Here is a 22,452-nt window from a genome sequence, read left to right as displayed (position 1 = left end):
AGCAGCGGGTAGGCTAAAAGGGGCGGTGCTTCGAGTCCGCCCCACCGCCTTGGCCTACTGGCGGAAGAGGAAGTGGGGGGGCAGGCGGCGGTGGGGAAAATGGCGTACCAGAGCCTCCGGCTAGAGTACCTGCAAATCCCACCGGTCAGCCGCGCCTACACTACCGCCTGCGTCCTCACCACGGCTGCTGTGGTGAGCACCTGCAGCTCCAGCTTCTGATTATCTGAGCTGGATGTGACTGGGTCTTCAGGGAACTGGGGTTTGAACCTCCGGGAGGCCCAGAGGGGCTGGTCCCAAGGGTGGGTGGAGGCGTACAGGGCTTACTCTGGGGTTCAGGGTGGAGCTGAGAATTTTCATCCAGTGACCAGTGAAGGGAGGGCTGTTTCATGAAAGGTCAGGTCAGGTCAGTTTCTAAGAAATGAAGGCCACATCTGGAGCAGGTCAGGGCTTCGGGAACCGCCCATCTTAGTAAGAAATGTGCCCAAGAGCTCTTCAGTGCCAGGTTTTACTGTGTGGTGACTAGTGGGAGGAAGGTCGGCTAAATGAAGAAACTTAGGAGTTGAGGAAAGCAAGCCTGAAATTGTAGAGAAGAAAACGGCTTAAAAACAAAAGAGCATGTATATAATAAAGGGCTGGCTTGAGGCATCCTGCCCTAACGGTGGCAGGGTCTTGATTCTCCGTTAATTCAACTGAGTTGTGGTGTCTCGCACAGCTGTTTTGAGATGGTGCCCAAGTAATGGGCAGATTCGTAGCAGCTGTTCTTGTTCTGTGTCTGCAATCTCACCTTTTGCCCGCCTCCTATGTCTTCATGTGTGCCTCAACTATTGCAACATAAACTTATTTTGTGTTAGGTATGAGGATATAAAGAATTATACCAGTTCTGCAGAATTCTTTACCAACCTCTACCTCTGGCCTAAAAAGAAAGGCTTAAAGAAAATCAGACTGAGGTGGAAATTGCTAGACATACTAATCCTTTGTTGTAAATGTTTAAATTTGTTTCTTGATTGATGTGCTTTACAAAGATCTTTTTCTATTTCAGCAGTTGGAATTGATCACACCCTTTCAGTTGTACTTCAATCCTGAATTAATCTTTAAACACTTTCAAGTAAGTGGTTCATCACAGTTGTGGTTAATTCTTCCATTTTTTTCTTTTTCTTACTGTTTAGTACCAAATCCTACCACATACTATTCTAAAAAAGAATCCAGTGAGGTCCTTTGGTCACAAGTCTTTGACAAAGTGTAAAGCAGTGACTCTGCAGCCTAGTTGGACTGTGGAATCTCTTTCGGAATTTTTAAGAGATTCTCAAGCTCCTCTTCATATACCAAATCAGAATCTGCAAAGGTAGAAATTAAGAGTCAATGTTTTATTTTTAAAGTTTCCTGGTTTTGATGTGTCCAGGTCCTGTGTTTGAGTATTTAGGTAGTACAATGTTATAGCTTAAGAGGAGACTGACCAGATAGCTACTCAGGGTGGCCTAGTTTTGTCCATTTACCACCTGGGTGCACCCACCATGTTGGTGTTATCACCATGGTCCAACTCAGAAACTCAGTTTCATTAATGCTTTTAAATTGATCTGGGGTCTTCCAGGGATCAGATCATGCTAATAAAACTCCCAAGAGATCAGCATCTAAAACTACGTGCTAATTTATTACAGTGAGAGGTAGTCCTTTCCTTTGGTTAAAATGCTAAAAGAAAGGTATATTTTGCCATCTCAGGATGATTATTCAGGCTGTAGTTGGAATGGAGATACCCGAAAGCCAATTAACTCTGTCTCTACACATGTTGTTCTGTATTAAATGCGTTTCATTCACTTTACATCCATTGAACTCTAGTTTGCCTTTCAAAACGCAGCTTTGTAGGCCCAGTATAGTGGCTCACACCTGTAATCCTAGCACTCTAGGAGGCTGAGGCAGGTAGATCACCTGAGCTCAGGAGTTCAACACCAGCCTCAGCAAATTGAGACCCCCTCTCTACTGAAAATGGAAAACTAGCTGAGTGTTATGGGGGGGTGCCTGTAGTCCCAGCTACTTAGGGGGCTGAGGCAAGAGGATCACTTGAGCCCAAGAGTTTGAAGTTGCTATGAGCTATGACAGCACAGCGCTCAACCCAGGGTGACAGAATGAGACTCTCCCCCCTAACAAAAACTACCAAAAATGCAGCTTTGTGTATGTAGCCTTCTTGTATTCACCCTCCTTTGTTTTAAAATTTAGTGTCACTCTTGTACTTATTTATACATTTATCTCATTGGGATGAGGACTCTAAAATCCGAGTTGCAATTATTGTGAAGAACTGAATTGTTTCAACTTTAGTAGTTACTAGTTCTCAAGACTGAGGCATAAAACAGTCCTGTCATCTCTTGTTACTGTCTTCTTCCTTCGATACTCACATGGCCTGTGCAGGGAGCAGTAGCTCTAGCCAAGCCTTGCTTCCTTCTGGCTTGCTTGGTGTAACTTTGCCTGGGTTTAAACTATTGATGACACTGTGCATCTATCTTCCTGGAGTTAGGGGTTCTAGATTTGATATCAGAGTCTCCATCTATATGCTATGGGTCCTTGGCTAAGCCATCTTAAGGTTATTCAGTTTTTTTAGTACCACTCTGGTTGTCTCACAGGATTATTAAGATCACATGAGATAGTAGACTGTTTTAAAACACTTTAAAAGTTCTCTATCGGGCGGCGCCTGTGGCTCAAAAGAGTAAGGTGCCGGTCCCATATGCCGGCGGTTGTGGGTTCAAAAAAAAAGTTCTCTATCATTGTGAGTAGGTATTGTGGGTGTGGATGGATCATGTAGGGAAGAGATTATCAGAGTTTCCAACAAGAAAGTAAGTGTCCTTATATCTCCTAATTATTAGAGCATTAGTTCTTATAGGAAGTTGGCTATTTGTGCAGACTAGAACTTGAGTATTTGTATTAGGATTTTTTTTTTCCTCTGGATGTTTCTGATTGCCTAATGTAGAATTGTAGAGAGCAAGCTGTGAGGTGGCAGAGCCCCACAGCTTGGAGAACATCCAGAGGATGAACCCCCCTCTACTGACCCTCTTCCGCAGATAACGTTTTCTCTAAACTTCAACTTTTAACCCAGCAGAAGTAAAACATGTTTTCCTTAAGACTTTAGCTTTAAACTTCACAGCTGCACTTCAAAGCAGTCACATACATTTTCCAGCTAATCTTGTAGATATGTAGTATTGCCCATATTTTAGAGGTCACACAGTAATAATAGATTGTGTTTACCTGGGAATTTGTGCCTGTTTCTCTTCTCATAATTAAGTTAAAAATGTATCTTCTTGAAAAACAACTTTGTACTGCCTCCTTAAAAATAAAGCTGTTCAGGCACTCGGGTGCTGTTGATAGAGAAAAATATCCCAGTCCTTCTGATCCATCTTTGCCTCTCAGTTCCACCTCTGTCTCTCGCATCTTTGTCTTTCATGTTTTATTTCATTTATTTCATTTCATTATTTCCCACCAGTCTCACTCTGGTTCATTTACTTTTCACACTGGTTGGCAAGATAGAACCATTTCTTGGCAATTTATATTTAGGTCCCTGAAGTTTTTCCCTGGTGTCTCAAGACTTCATTAAACCATGCTACTCCTTACATGAAACTGCTGTTTTCTGCAAGTTAACCTAGTCTTTTTCATCAAACTTTTTCTGTAATTCACCTGATCATGTGATGTGGGCTTTTTAAAAGACAATCAGAATTTCAAAATTTCTGCCCTATTCCCATAAATTTCATGGTCCAAGTAATATCTTTCAGACTTTCAACTAAAAGCACAGAAATCCAATATCACATGGTGTGCCCCAGGTTTTGGTTCAAAACAAAATATCATTGCGTCCAAGGTCTTTCAACCATCATAGTGTCTTTTGTCTTAATATGGAAATGTTTCCTAGTAATATATTTTACTTAATCCATCTTTCTCTTAATTTTTTTTAACAGATATGGAGGCTAATCACCAATTTCTTATTTTTTGGGCCAGTTGGATTCAATTTTTTATTTAACATGATTTTTCTGTATCCTTTATTAAGTGGAGTCAGCATCAAAATTTTAGATGTACTTAGGAAGTTCAATAAAAATTAAAACTATTAATCCTGGTATTTATTTTTAGTACATTTTAGCTACAAGTTCTGGGTCAGTGGTATGTAGAGTAGTTGGTGAGAGGAGAATGTTCTGAAAGTGTTTATAGGTCACTGTTCACACAGGAAGTTTTAATGATAAAGACATCATTTCTGTCCTTAAGTTGTTTACAAATCTGACCAAGGGAGGGAAGAAGTGATTTAATTGAGACATACTTGCAAAATTATATCAGCAAGTTCAAAGTGGTAAAATGTAACTGGAATACAGTGATAATTCAGCTAACTGTTTTGGCATGGATTTGGGAGCCGGTTCATGGGTAATAGGGAACTTGAGATCACCTTGGTTCTTGGTTGCTGATTCTACTGGTTGAAAAGACAGTGCTGTGTCCAGTTGTCCAATTTATTAAAAGAGAGGAAGAGCCATGGTCTGGAAATTGAGGACACTGAGAAGGGTATTCCTCCACCCCCTACCCTCTGGATTAAGAGAGGAGTTGCAGTTCAGTTCATCTGCAGTGGACAGAGGGTCTTGTAGGGGTGACAGGATTCCTGCCCTAGGAAGGGATTCCTGTATCTACTGTATAGCATATCATTCTGGTAAGTTTCTGATAGTTTTTTTTACATAATCCCTTTTTATTGATGAAGTTATTAAAGTTAGGTCATGGAGAAACAAAGATGGTATAGATTAAACTTTGGCTGAACGTGGGACAGACAATAGAAATTTGAAAAGGTTTAATAGGTGACTGGAAGATGTTTATGCAGCATCTGAATTCATTCCCCAGCTACAAACAGTCTGTAAAATATGGTGCTGGTTTTGACCTTGCCTAAAATGCTTAGTAAAATAAGAGTAACCACATTATCACTCAAATGTACTCTTCTAGAAATGCTTGACTTCAAAAAAAAAGAAATGCTTGACTTCTTAATAATTTGGAGTCCAAGTGGACTTAAAGTGATAACATTAAATTTTACTTTCTTCATATTCGTGTGCTTAAAATTTTCTTAACTTGGAACTTAAGATATCGTTACTGTCGAATGCTAGAAGAAGGCTCTTTCCGAGGTCGGACAGCAGACTTTGTATTTATGTTCCTTTTTGGTGGATTCTTAATGACTGTATCCTTCAACAAATAGAAGAAATACAGGAAAATGTTAAAGAATACCCTGTCTCTTCCTAAAGCTTTTCCTCTGTCTCCCTTGACTCTAGATATTCTGAACATACAGATAAAAGTAGACCTCCAGATTTTAGCTTCAGGATAGTACCATTTATTTTACAACACACTTTCTGTGACAGCTTTTCAAGCCTAGAGGTCGGACAGGATGCTTTTCTACTGTGAGCAAGTCAGAGGAACTTTTAACCCAGGTGGGTTACTATTAAGTGTCTCAGTTGTATCATTGTGAGTGTACTTTTTAAAAAGTTGGTAAGACATTTATTTGATCGCTATCAAAACTGGTAAATTAAACATTTTTTGATCGAGCAGCGCCTGTAGCTCAGTGGGCAGGGCGCCAGCCCCATATACCGAGGGTGGCAGGTTCAAACCTGGCCCTGGCCAAACTGCAACAACAACAAAAAAAAAATAGCCAGGCGCTGTAGTCCCCGCTACTCTGGAGGCTGAGGCAAGGGAATCGCCTAAGCCCAGGAGTTGGAGGTTGCTGTGAGCTGTGTGACGCCACAGTGAAAGAAACTGTCTGGACCCAAAAAAAAAAAAAAAAAAAAAAAAGAATTTTTTTGATTTAAAAAAAAAAAAGAAATTTTGATCTATACAACATACTTGTGTGTAGTACTGAGAAATAGTTTTGTTTTAGCCGGCTTTTTTATACCTCTGTAAAGGTGCTAATGGTGAATGAATTTTAACGTAATTATTGATCAAGGAATTAAAACGTTTTCCAAAGAAAATGCTTTGTGAAAGCAGAATATTAGATTGAAGTTATTATAATCCAGATAATTTAGCCTATGCAGGTTTTTGCCTAATTTCTCTGGGTAATTATTTTTAGGCTTTTTCTGTCTACTCTAAAGATTCAACTTTTCCAGTTTACACTTTTGTTAGAACATAATCTTTAGTTCTATTGCTAAGATTTCCATATTATGCTTTTAATGTTGATGTTTTCCTTAATGCCATCTGTTAGCTTTTTGGTTTGTTTGTGAGCTTGGTTTTCTTGGGCCAGGCCTTTACGATAATGCTCGTCTACGTGTGGAGCCGAAGGAACCCATATGTCCGCATGAACTTCTTTGGCCTTCTCAACTTCCAGGCCCCCTTTCTGCCCTGGGTGCTCATGGGGTTTTCCTTATTGTTGGGGAACTCAATCATTGTGGACCTCTTGGGTAAGAGTCTTCTTGCTACTTTTCCTGTTATTTTACCTGTAAGTTTTTTTTTTTGTTACTATATTTCACATTTATTCTGTCTGACCTTCATACGTACCTATGGTAGGATTGTATGTTAGTAACATCACAAATGTTCACTAATATTAATTCAGTAATATTTAATAATTATACTGACATGTGTCCTAAACATAAGTAGTTTATGTTAGTAGGTCCACCTGCAATAGAAATCTTAATCCTTTCCTTCGTCCTTTCTTTCTGGTTGATGCTAGGTATTGCAGTTGGACACATATATTTTTTCTTGGAAGATGTGTTTCCTACTCAGCCTGGTGGAATAAGAATTCTGAAAACACCATCTATTTTGTGAGTATTAACAGTAGGTCGTGTGTTCCCTGTGGACAAACCAGCACAAGGTCCATGATCTGTGTTTTCTTGGTGCTCCGTAGCTCCTAGTACACACAGTTCAGATCAGTAAATATTTGCTCATTGAGCAGTCTGGCTGCAGCTGGAGGGCATTTGATTGGGTAAGAGCAGACAGTGCCAGGGTCGTGGCAAGAGCAAGGTTAATAGGCTCAGGATATCATGGGGCTGACTTGATAATTGTCCTGGCTAACTGCTAGAATTTCCTGTCCCAGGAGGAGCCTGCTGGTATTATAAAAGCTGCTGTCAAAGTTAAATTGATGAAAGTTTCTAATGGAATTTATGGCCTGCCAAGCAGGTGTTTGAGATAAGCAGTGAAGTAGAGTAGAAATAGCTTTGGAATGGAAACCAGGTGTAGCTGTTCCACTGACCAGTCATGTGATTTAAAATAAGTCCTTTCTCCTTTTTTTGCACTTCAGTTTCCTACGGTAGAGCTTTGAGTTATATGACCTTTTTTTTTCTTTTTTTTTGAGACAGAGCCTCAAGCTATCACCCTGGGTAGAGTGCCGTAGCATCACAGCTCACAGTAACCTCCAACTCCTGGGCTTAAGCGATTCTCTTGCCTCAGCCTCCCAAGTAGCTGGGACTACAAGCACCCACCACAACGTGGGGCTATTTTTTCATTGTTGTTGTTGTTGTTGTTTGGCAGGCCCTGGGCCAGATTCGAACCTGCCAGCTCTGGTGTATGTGGCTGGTGCCTTAGCCGCTTGAGCTACAGGTACCAAGCCTATAAGACCTTTTTTCAATTCCAGAATTTTATGTTATTGGGAAATACTACATTGCAAAGGGCTCACTTGAGGAATAAAATGTTTGTTGTAGAATAGTTAAGCAAGAAGAAGAAAGTAAAATTATCCACAGACCCACCACTTAGATGTAGCAGTGGCTACCGTCATAAACTCTTTGATGTATATTCTTCAGTCTTTTACTGTCTGTGTTCTTTTAAAAATACTGAGCCTGGCGGAGGTGGTGGCTCGTGTCTGTAATCCCAGCACTTTGAGAGGCCAAGGCAGGAGGATCACTTGAGGCCAGGAGTTTGAGACAAGTCCAGACAATACAGTGCGACGCCATCCCTACAAAAAATTTAAGAAATTTTTTAAGTGTGGTGGTACGGGTCTGGCCTGGGGTCCCAGCTGTTCAGGAGGCTGAGGCAGGAGGATTGCTTGATGCCGGGAGTTTGAGGGTATAATACATTATGAGTGCACCTATAAATAACCACTGCACGCTAGGCTGGGCAACATAGACCCTGTTTCTAAAAAAAAAAAAAAAATTATTTTATAACCTTTAAACTTCGTATGTCATAGAATTTTTTCATTATAAATGTCTTATAAAATTGTGACAGCTACATGATATTCCTTGGTGTGAGTCTGACATTTTACTATGTCAGTTGTCCCATGTTGATGAACACCGACATTTGTTCTTTTCTATAATAGGAGACATAAATATTCTTGTAGTTAAATCTCTGCGCATATCCATGACTATTTTCAAAGGATAAATTCCTATAAGTGAAGTGCTGGGATTTTTTTTTTTATTTGCACATTTATTTTTTTTCCCAAGGAAATTCATGCAGAGAGATAGGGAGAGAGATAAAGAGTAAGGAGAGAGAAAAGAGAAATTGCTGTTTTGTTTATTACCAAAACATCTTCTACAATGGAAGTTCAAGTTCACATTTCTGCCAGTAATGTGTAAATGTCATCTCCCCACGCCCTTAAATAAGGAAAATATTCTAGTTACTCTTTCGTAGTTTTATAGCTATAAGGTAGTGTCACATTGTTTTTTAAGTATTTTTTTTTAAATTTCTGAAATTATTTTGGACTTATAGGAAACTACAAATATAGTACAAAGGATTTTTTTTTTCTCTTCAGGTATTAGAAAATTGAGCAAGAGTGAGAGCCCAGACCAGGCATACCGACTCACGCCTGTAATCCGAACACCCCAGGGCACTCTACCAAGGGTGACTAAGTGAGACTCTCTCTCAAAAAAAAAAAAGAGAGAGCCGGCCTCTGGGAGGCTGAGGTGGGTGGATCACTTGAGCTCAAGACCAACCTGAGCAAGAGTGAGGCCTTTTCTTTTTTTTTTTTTTTTTGTAGAGACAGAGTCTCACTTAATGGCCCTCGGTAGAGTGCCATGGCATCACACAGCTCACAGTAGCCTCCAACTCCTGGGCTTAAGCGATTCTCTTGCCTCAGCCTCCCAAGTAGCTGGGACTACAGGCGCCCGCCACAACGCCCAGCTATTTTTTGGTTGCAGTTCAGCCGGGGCCGGGTTTGAACCCACCACCCTCGGTATATGGGGCCAGCGTCTTACCAACCGAGCCACAGGCGCCGCCCGAGTGAGGCCTTTTCTATACTAAAAATGAAAAACTGAACAAAAGGATCACTTGAGCCCAAGAGTTTGAGGTTGCTGTGAGCTACTGAGGGTGAAAAAGTGAAACTCTGTCTCAAAAAATAAATAAATAAATAAAAAGTGAGAGCCTGTCTCTACTAAAAATAGAAAAAAACTAGCTGGGAGTTGTGGCAAACGCCTATAGTGCCTATAGTCCTAGCTACTCAGGAGACTAAGGCAGGAGAGTCACTTGGACCCAGGAATCTGAGGTTGCTGTGAGATAGGCAGATGCCACAGCACAATAGGCCTGGGCAATAAAGTGAGATTCTGTCTAAAAAAAAAAAAAAAGAAAGCAAATTGTTAATTTGTTCGTGGATTATAATCCCTTATTCATATTATTTTGATGTTCATATTATCCCAGATTTAGCCAATGGGAATCCCTTCAAACTGTCTTCTAAGTCCTTTTCAGCATGTCCCCATGGTTTTTTGTTTTAAGCAATTTATTGTTTTCTGGCTCAACAAAATAAACTAGGCTCATCTTGTGCTCTCCCTGACCTAGTCCTAGAATCAGCTGTTTCTTCAAGGAGTCCTGGTTTCTTTCTAGTGGAGAATCATATTTAGAAGCCAAGATTTAGGTGTTCATTGCTATTAGAGTATTGATATTTACAGATCCTCTCAATAAAACAACAATAGAATTATAGGTATGTATAATAGTGTATATATACATATTTATAATTTTAGATCTGTCTATATATGTGTATGTGTATATACATATATATATTTTTTTTTTGAGACAGAGTCTCACTTGGTCACCCTTGGTAGAGTACCCTTGGGTCACAGCTCACAGCAACCTCAGATTCTTCGGTTCAAGCAATTCTCTTACCTCAGCCTCCCAAGTACCTGGAACTACAGGCTCCTACAACAAGACCTGGCTATTTTTAGAGACAAGGTCTCTCTCTGACTCAGGGTGGTCTCAAACTAGTGAGCTTAGGTGATCTGTCCACCTCATCCTCCCAGAGTACTAGGATTATAGGCATGAGCCACTGCACCCAGCCTAGATGTATATATATATATTTTTTTTTTTTTTTTGATGTATATATATATTTTTAAGTGGAACTTTGTCAGTTTTTTTTCTTTTCTGAGACAGAGTCTCACTATGTCATCCTTGGTAGAGTGCAGGGGTGTCACAGCTCACAGCAGTCTCAAATTCTTGGGCTTAAGTGATTCTCTTGCCTCAGCCTCCCAAGTAGCTGGGACTGCCGGCCGGCGCCCGAAGCACTGAGCTATGGGTCAAAATGTTTTTTAAAACATGGGTTAGGCCAGGCGCAGTGGCTCATACCTATAATCCTAGCACTCTGGGAAGCTAAGGCTGGTAGATTGCTTAAGCTCACAGGTTCAAGACCAGCCTGAGCAAGAGCGAGTATTGTGGCAGGAGCCTGTATTCCCGGCCACTTGGGAGACTGAGGCAAGAGAATTGCTTGAGTCCAAGGGTTTGAGGTTGCTGTGAGCTATGACACCACAACACTGTACTGAGGGTGACAAAATGAGACTCTACCTAAAAAAAAGGGGTGGGGGGTTTAATACTGATACTCCCAGTTCCAGTACAAGTCAGTGTGGCTCAATCTAGTTTTTTGCTTCATGTATTTTTCTTCCAGTGTTTTTATTTTTCTTTTTGAGACAGTTTCACCCCGTTGCCCAGACTGGAGTGATGTGGTGTCAGTCTAGCACTAGGATTATAGGCTTGAGCCACAGAGCCCAGCCCTCAGCCAGTGTTTATTATGAAAATTTCCAAACTTATAGATTCCAAACAGAAAAGATTGTACAGTGAATTTCATTTACCTACTACATAGATTCTACTATTCTTACTTTTTGCATACCTATCCTTCCATCCAGGTTTCTAATCCAACATTTATGTATACTTAATTCCCTGTGTACTTCAGCATGCATATGTTATTGGAGTTCAATATTTATTTATATACAAATCATAGGTATGTTGACTAATGAGTTTTTTTGTTTTTTAATTTATTGTGGGGGTTTCATTGAGGGTACAAGAAACCAGGTTACATTGATTGCATTTGTTAGGTAAAGTCCCTCTTATAATCGTGTCTTGCCCCCAGACTAATGAGTTTTTATAAATGCTCAAACTTGTGTAACTTTCAAGGCAAAGAAAATTATTATCAACCAGAAAGTTGCCAGGTGTCCCTTCCCTGTCAATCATTGTCCCTGTCCCCCAAAGAACAATTTTGTTCCTTCATAGATTAGTTTTGCATCTTCTACAGCTTTATAAGTGGAGTCATACAGTATGATCAAACTCTTTTGTATGAGGCTTTTTTCAATCAACATTTTTTGAAATTCATCTATTTTGGATATATCAGTAATTTGTTACTTTTTATTGCTGAGTAGTCATTGTTTGAATATATCACCTTTTCCCATTTGTCCTTTCCACTGACAGTAAAAAACCTGATTTCCAGTTTTTATTATATTTACTAAATGAGCTCCCATATCTCCTCCCCCATGTGGATGCCTTATTCTTCTCTGTCACCCTCAGATTTCCCAAACTAAGGGGGTTCCCTCCTTGTCCTGCTCAGGTTAGTCCACCTCCCTGTGTGAAGGACCCAATTGGGTCATTGACTGCTCCCCCCACTCTTTTCCTGCTCTGGGCCACCATGGCTCTACCGCCCTGCATTGACACCTACTTTGTTCTGCCCCTTTGAATGGGCAGTAAAGATACCTTGGTTTTTTTATACTTTATTGTGAAAGCAAACAGTTTCACATTTACTCACCACTTGGATTTTCTTTTTGAATTGTGTATTCAGCCCTTTGCTCATTTTTCTGTTGGTAGGTTTTCTTTTATTGTTAATTTGTAAGAATTTTAAAAGCTCGTTTTTTAAATACTTTTTCTGACTCCAGTATATATCAGAAGTTTTCAAATACATGTCTTTTCTTTAGAGACAGTTTCACTTTATTGCCCTTGGTAGAATGCCATGGTGTCACAGCTCACAGCAACCTCCAACTCCTGGGCTTAGGCGATTCTCTTCTTGCCTCAGGCTCTAAGTAGCTGGGACTACAGGCGCCTGTCACAACGCCTGGCTATTTTTTTGTTGTAGTTTGGCCGGGATCGGTTTCGAACCCACCACCCTCAGTATATGGGGCTGGTGCCCTACCCACTGAGCCACAGGCGCCGTTCTTCAAGTACATTTCTAATTCTATCAACTGTAGGCAGTTACAGTTAGAAATACAGGAGCAAATAGAGGTTGCTGCTTTAATGCTTCATTCTTCAATGAGATTTTGAATTACTATAATGGTATTTATAAAGTCTTTTGGACATTTACTCTTTCTATGTTTGCAGTATTTTTTCTTGGGAAATCTGGTTAAATTTCATTTTAATTGGGGTAAAATAATACCTCACATAAATTTGCCATCTTCACCTTTTTAAAATATGCACTTCAGTGGCACTAAACACATTCATATCATTGTGCTGTCATCACCACCATCTGTGGAACTCTTCATCTTGCAAAACTGAAACTCCGTTTTCATTAAACAACTCCTCATTCCCCTGACCCCCGATCCCTGGCAATTACCATTCTACTTTGTGACTATGAATTTGACAACTCCACATACCTTGTATAAGTGGAATCATAGTGTATGTCCTTTTGTTAATAGGAGTGTTTCAGTTAGCATAATGTCCTCAAGGTTAATCTGTGTTGTAGCATGTATCTAAATTTCCTCCCTTTTTAAGGCTGAATAATATTCCATTATGTGTATATACCATATTTTTTTTTTTTTTTTTTTTTGTGGTTTTTGGCCGGGGCTGGGTTTGAACCCGCCACCTCCGGCATATGGGACCGGCACCCTACTCACTGAGCCACAGGCGCCGCCCTATACCATATTTTATTTATGCATTCATCTGTCAACAGATACTTGGGTGAAACCTTGGTTGTGGGGAAACAATTCATAATAGATTAAGTGAAATATTACAAAATAGAAGTATTGTGAAATTACAAAAGTCACCATTAAAAGTAAAAGTTCCAAAAAAATAATTAAAACATCAACAGTGTTATCTCTGGAGACTTAGGATAATTTGCTCATCTATATTTCCTTTTTGCTCTACAATTAACATGGATTGCTTTTGTAGTAGAAATTAGTAAAGGAGGGCAGCGCCTGTGGCTGAGTAGGGCGCTGGCCCCATATTCCGAGGGTGGCGGGTTCAAACCCAGTCCCAGCCAAACTGCAACAACAAAAAAAAATAGCCGGGTGTTGTGGCAGGTACCTGTAGTCCCAGCTACTCAGGAGGCTGAAGCAAGAGAACTGCTTAAGCCCAAGGGTTAAAGGCTGCTGTGAGCTGTGACGCCACGGCCCTCTACTGAGGGCAACAAAGTAAGACTCTGTCTCTTAAAAAGAAAGAAAAAGAAAAGAAAAAGCAATTAGTAAAGGAGGTAAAAGATGATGGATATTAGCTTTTTAAGATGTAACTTTAGGCTTGGCCCCTGTAGCTCAAGCGGCTAAGGTGCCAGCCACATACACCAGAGCTGGTGGGTTCGAATCCACCCCAGGGCCGCCAAACAATGACAAATACAACCAAAAAGTAGCCGGGTGTGTGGTGGGTGCCTGTAGTCCCAGCTACTTGGGAGGCTGAGGCAGGAGAATCACCTAAGCCCAAGAGTTGGAGGTTGCTATGAGCTGTGATGCCACGGTACTCTACCCAGGGCAACAGCTTGAGGCTCTGTCTCAAAAAAAAGATGTAACTTTAATTGGCAGGAAAATGTAATGTTTGCTTATTGCTGGAGACCCTCTAGGAACTGAACTGACCTTGCAGTACATAGGTCCTAAGCTGCCTCTGGAACTGAATTATATCTGTCACCTGTCTTTTAGGAAAGCTATTTTTGATACACCAGATGAGGATCCAAATTACAATCCACTACCTGAAGAGCGGCCAGGAGGCTTTGCCTGGGGTGAGGGCCAGCGCCTCGGAGGTTAAAGCAGCAGTGCCAATAATGAGACCCCACTGGGAAGGACTCCATGAAATACCCATTGGGATTCATTTATCCTTTGTTGCAAAAGTGTGGACACTTTTGATGGCTTGACAGATTTTAACTCCAGAAGCACTTTATGAAATGGTACACTGACTAATCCAGAAGACATTTCCAGCAGTTTGTCAGTGGTTCCTCACTACACTGGTACTAAAGTGTAATCTCTTGGAGCCAAAAACATGGAAAGACAAATATCCTGCCGCCTCTAGCAAGTACACAAGTACTTGCAATCTACGGTGTAAGGCAGGGCTTTTTCCTCCTCTTTTTTTGATAGATGAGGCCATGGTGTAAATGGAAGTTTCGGAGAGGACAAAATAAAACAATTCCATCTCTCTCTCATTGTATTAAAGCTTTTGTGTGTGATCTTTTAAATTATGATAGTGTATTCTAGCTCTCCTGCATAGGTTTTGAGCGCAGCAGTTTACAGAATGTGAGCTCCACTAAGAAGACAGTATTCTGTCATCCAGATGGTTGGTTCTCCATCTGGGTTTGGCAGAACTTTAAGTTGTCAGTCACTGTTGGGGGCGGAAAGAGAGGGTGGTTCTTGTAACAACAGGAATTCAGTCATAACAAAGTCAGCTATAAGCAAAAAGCTAGTATGGTATCTTATTTACTCTGCTTAAATTTCTCCATTAAGAAGATATTAAGAAATATCCAGGGAAAGAATGGTAAAGGCCACATTTTTTTTTTTTGAAAACTAGAGGAAGATTTTCATTAGACCTGGAAAACAAGTTACAATGTTGACTCTAGAGCTTGATGAACAGGTATCAGACATGTGGTCTCCTGTATCTGTGGTTAACATTTGTCTTTTGTTTCATGAAAAGCTGAGACCCTTTTCAGAGCCAAGTACTTGGATTACCTTTGCAATCAAGTAGAAATTAGGGTCCACGAAAGTGGGCACTTAACTGCCTGTGGTTGAATAAATACTGCCCAAAACATTCAGGCTATCTTGGGTCTTAGCAGGTTTGTGCTCATAGCGCTTAAGTAACTCAGAAACCCTAGAAGAGGAAAAAGGGCACCCTAGGAAATAGGTGATTTCAAAATAGCTTTCAGAAACAGTGTGCAGGCATAAGATCACTTCCCAAAACTGGATTGTCATTTGTAGTTCAGCCTTGTTAAAGTAATAGCTTTCTAGAGGATGAGGTTTTCCTCAGATCAACATAGGCTTAGGAAACAAAAAGATTCTAAAAGGAATTTTCAGATTGTTTTTGAGATGAAAAATATTTTAATGTCTGTAGATCTAAATGGAATTACATACAGCTGGAATTTAAGTATTTTACGTGTTACTAGTAACTTCAAGTATGTATGTTGCCATTTTATGAAACTTGGGTCAATGGGACTACTGTTTTTTTCCTAAGTGATATAAGGACTCTTTTTAAAGTTTAAATGCCAGTCTTAGAATGTATAATCCTTATGGGATTCTTAAGTTTTATCATATCTTGTTTTCTTCAAGAAAGCTTTTATCAGTGACTTTTACTATTTTTAAAAAATAGCAAAAAAGTAAAAAAAAAGTACAATTTTTTTTTTTCTAATTGGGGGGCTAGAAGTGAATTTCTTTCTTTTTTTTTTTTTTTTGCAGTTTTTGGCTGGGGCCAGGTTTGAACCTGCCACCTCCAGTATACGGGGCCAGTGCCCTACTCCTTGAGCCACAGGTGCTGCCCTGGAAGTGAATTTCTGTAATTTTATTTGTTCTCCTTGAGTGAACATTTTTCCCCATGCAATCTGGTGCTGAGAATCCCTGAGTTAACTTTGAGTTACCCAGTTAATGGAATTTTTTGTGGTAAAATTTTAATCCTAAATTCTATTAACGGACTATTTTAGTAGGGAATATCTGTACATATTAATGACTGGGTAGAACAGATAAATATTTTGAATGTATAACGTAAAGTCAGTAATTGGATTTTGATTTCTGATTTTATAGCATGTAAATTCCTAGTGCCATGAGTGTCCTGGGCAGTGGTAATGTCAATCACTGACCTCTTACCAGTTTGGCCAGTCCCACTACCACCATCCCTAACCCCATGTTGCTTTACAGGGTACCTGTGCTTGCCTGGACATAAGGAAAAGTCCTTTCCCAATTCACCTCTCAGTCTTGATTATTCCAGAACATACTTTCTTTTCATAATGCAAAAAGCCAAGATTTGATATGTGAAATATTATAACCAACTAACCTTACCTACATATAATTTAAGGGTTCCTGGATTCTACCAGTAATATTGAAAAGCACACCTGACTAAGGCATAGGTTTTTTGGTATAGAAATATGTTCATTTAAAAATAAATGGATGTGCAAATTGCATCTCCCTGGGAGATACATTTTATGTACATTTTGGTGTGTTTTTTTTTCCACTAATGGATTTTTATCTGTTTCTTTTTCTGTGTCACTCTTGTACATCCTAGTATCTTTCATACTTCTTGTATAGTCTCTGAAAGCAGGGCACCCAAGTCCTGGACCTTAGTAATGAAACTCTCATTCTGTCCCTGGGGCCCCTGAAAATTAGGAAATAGGAAACATAGCTATTGCTATGTTGGGTTATGGGCTTTCTAGAATTGTTATCTATCCCGCCAGTGTTTTTTATGTTACAGCTGTGTTTTCCTTTGGCAGATGAGTTCCACCAGTATTGTTAGTCTTGCTCCTGCCATTATTTTCTATGTTCTGCAGGGTGTCCCAAAGGTGCTTACATATTTTATGAGTTTGTATTAAAACTGTTGAACCTCATTTGATCAAGTCACTTCTCTGCTCAGAAATCCACTGTGACTTCTTGGTAAGCCCCCATACCAAATATATACTTTTTGTCTTTTTCTGAACCTACCTACTTCTACCTAACAGGGACCTTAATTTAAGTCTCTTCCGTCCTTCAAGGCCTGACCTTGTTCCTGATGCCTCAAGAAATCTTGACTCTAAGGTCTCTTTCATTGTCTGTCCTCTTTGAACCCCTATAAACCTTTAAGTCTGTATGACATACTCTCACACCGAATTATATATTGTCTTGTACTGTTCCTAGCTGGTACCTGTATATTAGTGTTGTCTCTCACATGAGAATGTAAGCTCCTTAAGGGCAGGGACTATGTCTTAATTTTTGTATCCACCACAGTGCCTAGCACAGTGCTTGGCACATGGGTGCTGAATAAATCACTTTGTTTATTGATCAGCAAACTATTATCTGGTATTTTTAATTATAGAGGGATTAGTGTGTATGCATGCAACTTCGTGTCTAGTTGCTGAAGCTTATGATTGTTTCCAAAAGTGGGGTAGAGCAAAACTGAACATACCAAAGGTGGTGGTTTGGTGGTCAGAAGCCAAGGTGACCACCACTTGGGGAATGGTCATGCTCCAACTACATAGTTAAGTCCACAGACCATCCCAGACAATGAAATGTGTCCAATGCTTCACTTTTTGGAAGAAAGGCCAGGGTATTCTTTGAACATTCATTAGCTTGTCAACATCTGCATATGAAAGCCACTGAACCACAAGAGGCTTTTCTTTTGCAGATACAGCAGATTTCAGACTATTGATGGGAGAAATGTGGGCGACATAGCTTGATGCTTCTATAGGATCTAATTTTTCAATTCTGGTTCTCTTAGCCTTAAGGCTGCAGAACAGCTGGGTCTTTAGGCCAGAGATTATGGATGAGTTACCTACAGCTAGATTACCTACTGCCCACAGAAAAGAAGCCATACTCTGTAAAATAATTTAAAGAGGTTTATTATGAGCCAAATTTGAGGAACACAACCTGCAGCCACATTCAAGCAAGTCAACTGTCAGAGGTGGGGTTACAATTTGGTTTTATACATTTTAGGGAGACAGGAATTACAGGTAAAGTCATAAATCAATACATAGAAGGTGTACACTGGCTTGGCCCAAAAAGGTGGGACATCTCAAAGCGGAGTCTTTGGCTGACAATTGGCTGAAACAGTTAGGCTCTGTCTAAGAGACCAGGAGTCAATGAAAAGGAATGCTGAGTTAAGATAAGGATCTGTTAATCAGAGACAAACTACAGGACATATGTTCAGCCTCAAGTGGTTTGTTGTGTATACTGAGGACCTGCAGGTATGTCTTCCATAGCCTTAGGCCTATTAGAGTCAAAGAGGACCTGTCTGAGAAGGGGAGGAGGCATGATGAGGCATGCACATTTGATCTTTCTCTTTACCAGCGCTCAGTTTTAGGGATCCCCTTGGTCAAAAGGGGGTCCAATCAGTCTCTGGGTGGGGTAGCCTTAAGATTTTATTTTAGTTCACACTGTTAGGTTGGCCAAACTAACTCCATCTTGAAAAGGCTTTCTGTAAGACTCTGTTACAGGTGGACATAACTCAGATAAGAGAGAGAGATGCTGCAGGCTTGTATTTGCATGTGCAAGCACTGCCCCAATTACAACCCACCCAAAAGAAATATGCTGACACCCTGATAAGAACCTGCCAGGACAGGCGTTGTGGCAGGCGCCTGTCGTCCCAGCTACTCGGGAGGCTGAGGCAAGAGAATCACTTAAGCCCAGGAGTTGGAGGTTGCTGTGAGCTGTATGATGCCATGGCACTCTACCAAGGGCCATAAAGTGAAACTCTGTCTCTACAAAAAAATAAATAAATAAATAAAATAAAAAGGGCGGCGCCTGTGGCTCAGTGAGTAGGGCGCCGGCCCCATATGCTGAGGGTGGCGGGTTCAAACCCAGCCCTGGCCAAACTGCAACAAAAAAATAGCCGGGTGTTGTGGCGGGCGCCTGTAGTCCCAGCTGCTCAGGAGGCTGAGGCAAGAGAATCGCGTAAGCCCAAGAGTTAGAGGTTGCTGTGAACTGTGTGACATCATGGCACTCTACCCAAGGGCGGTATAGTGAGACTCTGTCTCTACAAAAAAAAGAAAAAAAGAACCTGCCAGGAGAGTCCCTGTGGTGAGATAACATCTTTGATCTTGATGAGAACAATATTTTGGTGGTCCTTGACAAAAAACAGTTCCCCCGCAATCAGTGATACAAGACTGGCTTCTCCTCCCTACACTCCCCCCGTCCCCCATAACATCTTCAGATCTTAGCCCACTTATACCTAAGTGTCAAAATAAACATTACCGCTTTTGTTACACTTTGGTCTTGAGTGTTTTGATCCACTCCTTTCTTTAGTTTTTATCTATCACACACTACCTATGTGTTTTGTTTTACCTATATCATTTTTTTAATTGAGCCAATTTTTTTTTGTTTTAATTTTTCTTTTAGAGATAGAGCCTTGCTGTGTCACCCAGGCTGGAGTGCAGTGGTGCTATCATAGCTCACTGCAGCCTTGAATTCCTGGGATCAATTGATCTCCCCCCTCAGCCTCCTAAGTAGCTAGAACTATAGACATGCACCACCATATCTGGCTAATTTTTTAATTTTTGTAGAGATGAGGGTCTTGCTATATCACCTAGACTAGTCTCAAACTCCTGACCTCAAGTGATCCTCTTGCTTTAGCTTCCCAAATTGCTGAGATTACAGGTGTGAGCCATCATGCCCAGCTGAGCGAATTTCAAAATTTGCAGATTACACATGACAATCTTCATTCCTGGCTCTTTGAAAAAATTGAAATAGCAGGCCTATATGACAGCCATTGCCCAGAAGTGATTATTGGTTCTATCTAGAGATAGGGCCTGTGATCTGTTGAGAGATGGTCTTGCCCATTTACATTATTTACCTAAATTCTTGTAATCATTTGGGATAAATGACTCCCATATTAGGTTATTCCAGAAAGCACACTGGGGAAAAGGGCTGAGATCCATCTTTTACATACTCAAGGTCCATAGTTTGAGAGTTAACATAACTAGATAACCTTGTAGTTTTGGGTGACTTTTCTAAATTAACATTTAGGTGTAGGAAGCAAAAATTTATAATTATTTTTTTGTTTTTTGAGACAGAGTCTCAAGCTGTCGCCCTGGGTAGAGTGCCATGGCGACATCATACCTCACAGCAACCTCCAACTCTTGGGCTCAAGTGATCCTCTTGCCTCAGTTTTTTATATTTTTAGTAGAGATGGGGGTCTCCAGCTCAGGCTGGTCTCCAACCCCTGAGTTCAAGCAATCCACCCACCTGGGCCTCCAGAGTGCCAGGATTACAAGCTGGAGCCACTGCTCAGGTCTTGTAAATTTATTCTTAAACCTGTACCTGCTGTTGGTTCAACATGCATTTTCTTTTTTTTTTTTTTTTTTTTTTTTAATTTGGCCGGGGCTGGGTTAGAACCCACCACCTCCGGCATATGGGACCGGCACCCTACCCGCTGAGCCACAGGCGCCGCCCTCAACATGCATTTTCAGTAACCCTCTGGTCACTACACTGTCAACAATTAAAGGAAAGTTGCCTCTAACCTGGAGGAAAAGGGAAGTTGGATTTTTAACAGGTTCACACAGACGGTGGGTTTCAAAGAAATGAACTTAAGAAGATGGATGTCTGTCACAAAGTTGAAGCTTAAAGGGTATTCTCTGGATATCACATTTCCTGTATGCAGAACAACAGCTGCTTGCCAGTCTTTCTGTGGCGAATTAGCTAATTATCTAAGAGCTTTTAATTTAGGAGGGAAAGGAGAAACTCGTTATATGAGTCTTCATTGTTTGGAGTGTGTAATGGGGCTAAAAAGCTGTGAACTAAAAATAAAATCCTAAGCCCTCTGCTAACTGAATGGACCCCTCTTTGCCAAGGGGATCCCTGAAACACCTTAAAATTGAGTTTTGAGCGTGAGTTGATAGGAGAAAGCACAATTACACGTGCATGATTTCCCATTATAAATATTCATGACTCCCTCTATAGCTTGATGAATATGTATATTTGACCACGCCTCTCAGCTTAAAATACTGTCTTCTAAACTCGTGTGCCTGGCTCTGGCAGGCTGGAATGGACGCCCACCAGGTTGCTACCCTTTATGAAAAATAAAACTCGTTTTTCCAAAGTATAAACCTTGTTAATTTAAATTTTCTTTTAAGTTAACAGAACCATGTAGAATACTTGAGAACCTGGCAGGGATAGTTGGGGAAACAGAAAGGTAAAGACAATTTTTTTTTTTTTTTATAGAGACAGAGTCTCACTGTACCGCCCTCGGGTAGAGTGTCGTGGCGTCACACGGCTCACAGCAACCTCTAACTCTTGGGCTTATGCGATTCTCTTGCCTCAGCCTCCCGAGCAGCTGGGACTACAGGCGCCCGCCACAACGCCCAGCTATTTTTCTGTTGCAGTTTGGCCGAGGCTGGGTTTGAACCCGCCACCCTCGGCATATGGGGCCGGCGCCCTACTCATTGAGCCACGGGCGCCGCCCAGGTAAAGACAATTTTAGGTTGGGCGCGGTGGCTCAGGCCTTTAATCCCAGCACTGTGGGAGGCGGAGACCTGCGGACTGCTTGGGTCCCTGAGTAGGAGCGAGACCTGCCTCTACTAAAAATAAAAAACTAGCCGGGTATTGTGGCTGGCGCCCATAGTCCCAGCCACTCGGAGGCTAAGGCGTGAGGATCGCTTGAACCCAAGAGTTTGAGGTTGCCGTGAGCTGTAATGCTACGGCACTCAATCCATGGGCGACAGAATGAGACTGTGTCTCAAAAAGAAAAAAAAAACACATTTTTTTTTTTTAGCTCCATTTAACTCCCTTTTTGCTTGTTTTAGTGGAGAGACTCCATCCGTCTGAGTAGCAGCTGAGGAAAACACGTGATTGTCATAGAATCATAAAATTCGCTTTCCTCTTTTGTAAAGATCACCAATATCCTTTTCAAACTTACGGTTTTGTGACATCCAAATGACTTCAAGTAATCTCAGATGACTTGGTTTCTTTACTGTAAATTTGCAATAATGTCAGTAACAACCATATAGTTTATAAGTTGTGTTGAGCATTAAATGATGAAAATATTTGTGCTTTTCTCACTGATTTTACAGAATTCAGTACTTTCCTTAAAGAGTATGATTGTCCTCAGTGAAGGGGAAAACGCGTTTACTGTAAAGAAGTAGTGCTGGCTCAGCGGCCTTAGCACAGTGGTTACGGTGCCCGCCACATACAGCGAGGGTGGCGGGTTCGAACCCGGCCCGGGCCAGCTAAACAACAATGACAACTGCAACAACAAAAATAGCCGGGCATTGTGGCGGGAGTCTGTAGCCCCAGCTACTCAGGAGGCTGAGGCAAGAGAGTTGATGGTTGCTGTGAGCTGTGACGCCACAGCACTCTACCGAGGGCGATGAAGTGAGACTGTCTCAAAAAAAAAGTAGTGCTGCCATAAGAATCAATGAGCCGAACGTCGTCTTCCGAGGCTACGGAACCACATACGCCGTCGTCCGCAGTTGTACCTCCGGCCCTTTTCCTGGTTGTACAT

At 41.0% G+C, this 22,452-nt stretch overlaps 1 protein-coding gene across 3 annotated transcripts; it reads left to right on the top strand.

Moving 5' to 3' along the window:
• Nucleotides 1-39: 39 nt before the first annotated feature.
• DERL2 (derlin 2) lies at nt 40-14,496 on the top strand. 3 transcript variants are annotated; one of them, XM_053569325.1, is made up of 7 exons: nt 41-192; nt 1,040-1,105; nt 3,933-4,006; nt 5,083-5,176; nt 6,188-6,383; nt 6,653-6,743; nt 13,995-14,496. In XM_053569325.1, the coding sequence occupies exons 1-7, from the start codon at nt 100-102 to the stop codon at nt 14,098-14,100; spliced, it is 720 nt and encodes a 239-aa protein (XP_053425300.1). In that variant the 5' UTR covers nt 41-99; the 3' UTR covers nt 14,101-14,496. The 3 variants fall into 3 exon arrangements, with proteins under 3 accessions (XP_053425302.1, XP_053425300.1, XP_053425301.1); XM_053569326.1 differs by having other exon boundaries at nt 67-192; nt 1,043-1,105; XM_053569327.1 differs by lacking the exons at nt 3,933-4,006; nt 5,083-5,176; nt 6,188-6,383; nt 13,995-14,496 and having other exon boundaries at nt 40-192; nt 6,653-6,718.
• The last annotated feature ends 7,956 nt before the right edge of the window (nt 14,497-22,452 follow it).

Source organism: Nycticebus coucang, chromosome 18, assembly GCF_027406575.1.
Source record: "Nycticebus coucang isolate mNycCou1 chromosome 18, mNycCou1.pri, whole genome shotgun sequence".
NCBI lineage: Eukaryota > Metazoa > Chordata > Mammalia > Primates > Lorisidae > Nycticebus > Nycticebus coucang.
This window is presented reverse-complemented; position numbering and strand designations above follow the sequence as displayed.

Excerpts from the sequence above, each read along its gene's own strand:
- DERL2 (XM_053569325.1), top strand. The coding sequence starts at position 100 with ATGGCGTACCAGAGCCTCCGGCTAGAGTACCTGCAAATCCCACCGGTC. Across the intron at positions 193-1,039 it reads TCCTCACCACGGCTGCTGTG|CAGTTGGAATTGATCACACC; the intron begins GTGAGCACCTGC and ends TTTCTATTTCAG. Across the intron at positions 1,106-3,932 it reads TAATCTTTAAACACTTTCAA|ATATGGAGGCTAATCACCAA; the intron begins GTAAGTGGTTCA and ends TTTTTTTAACAG.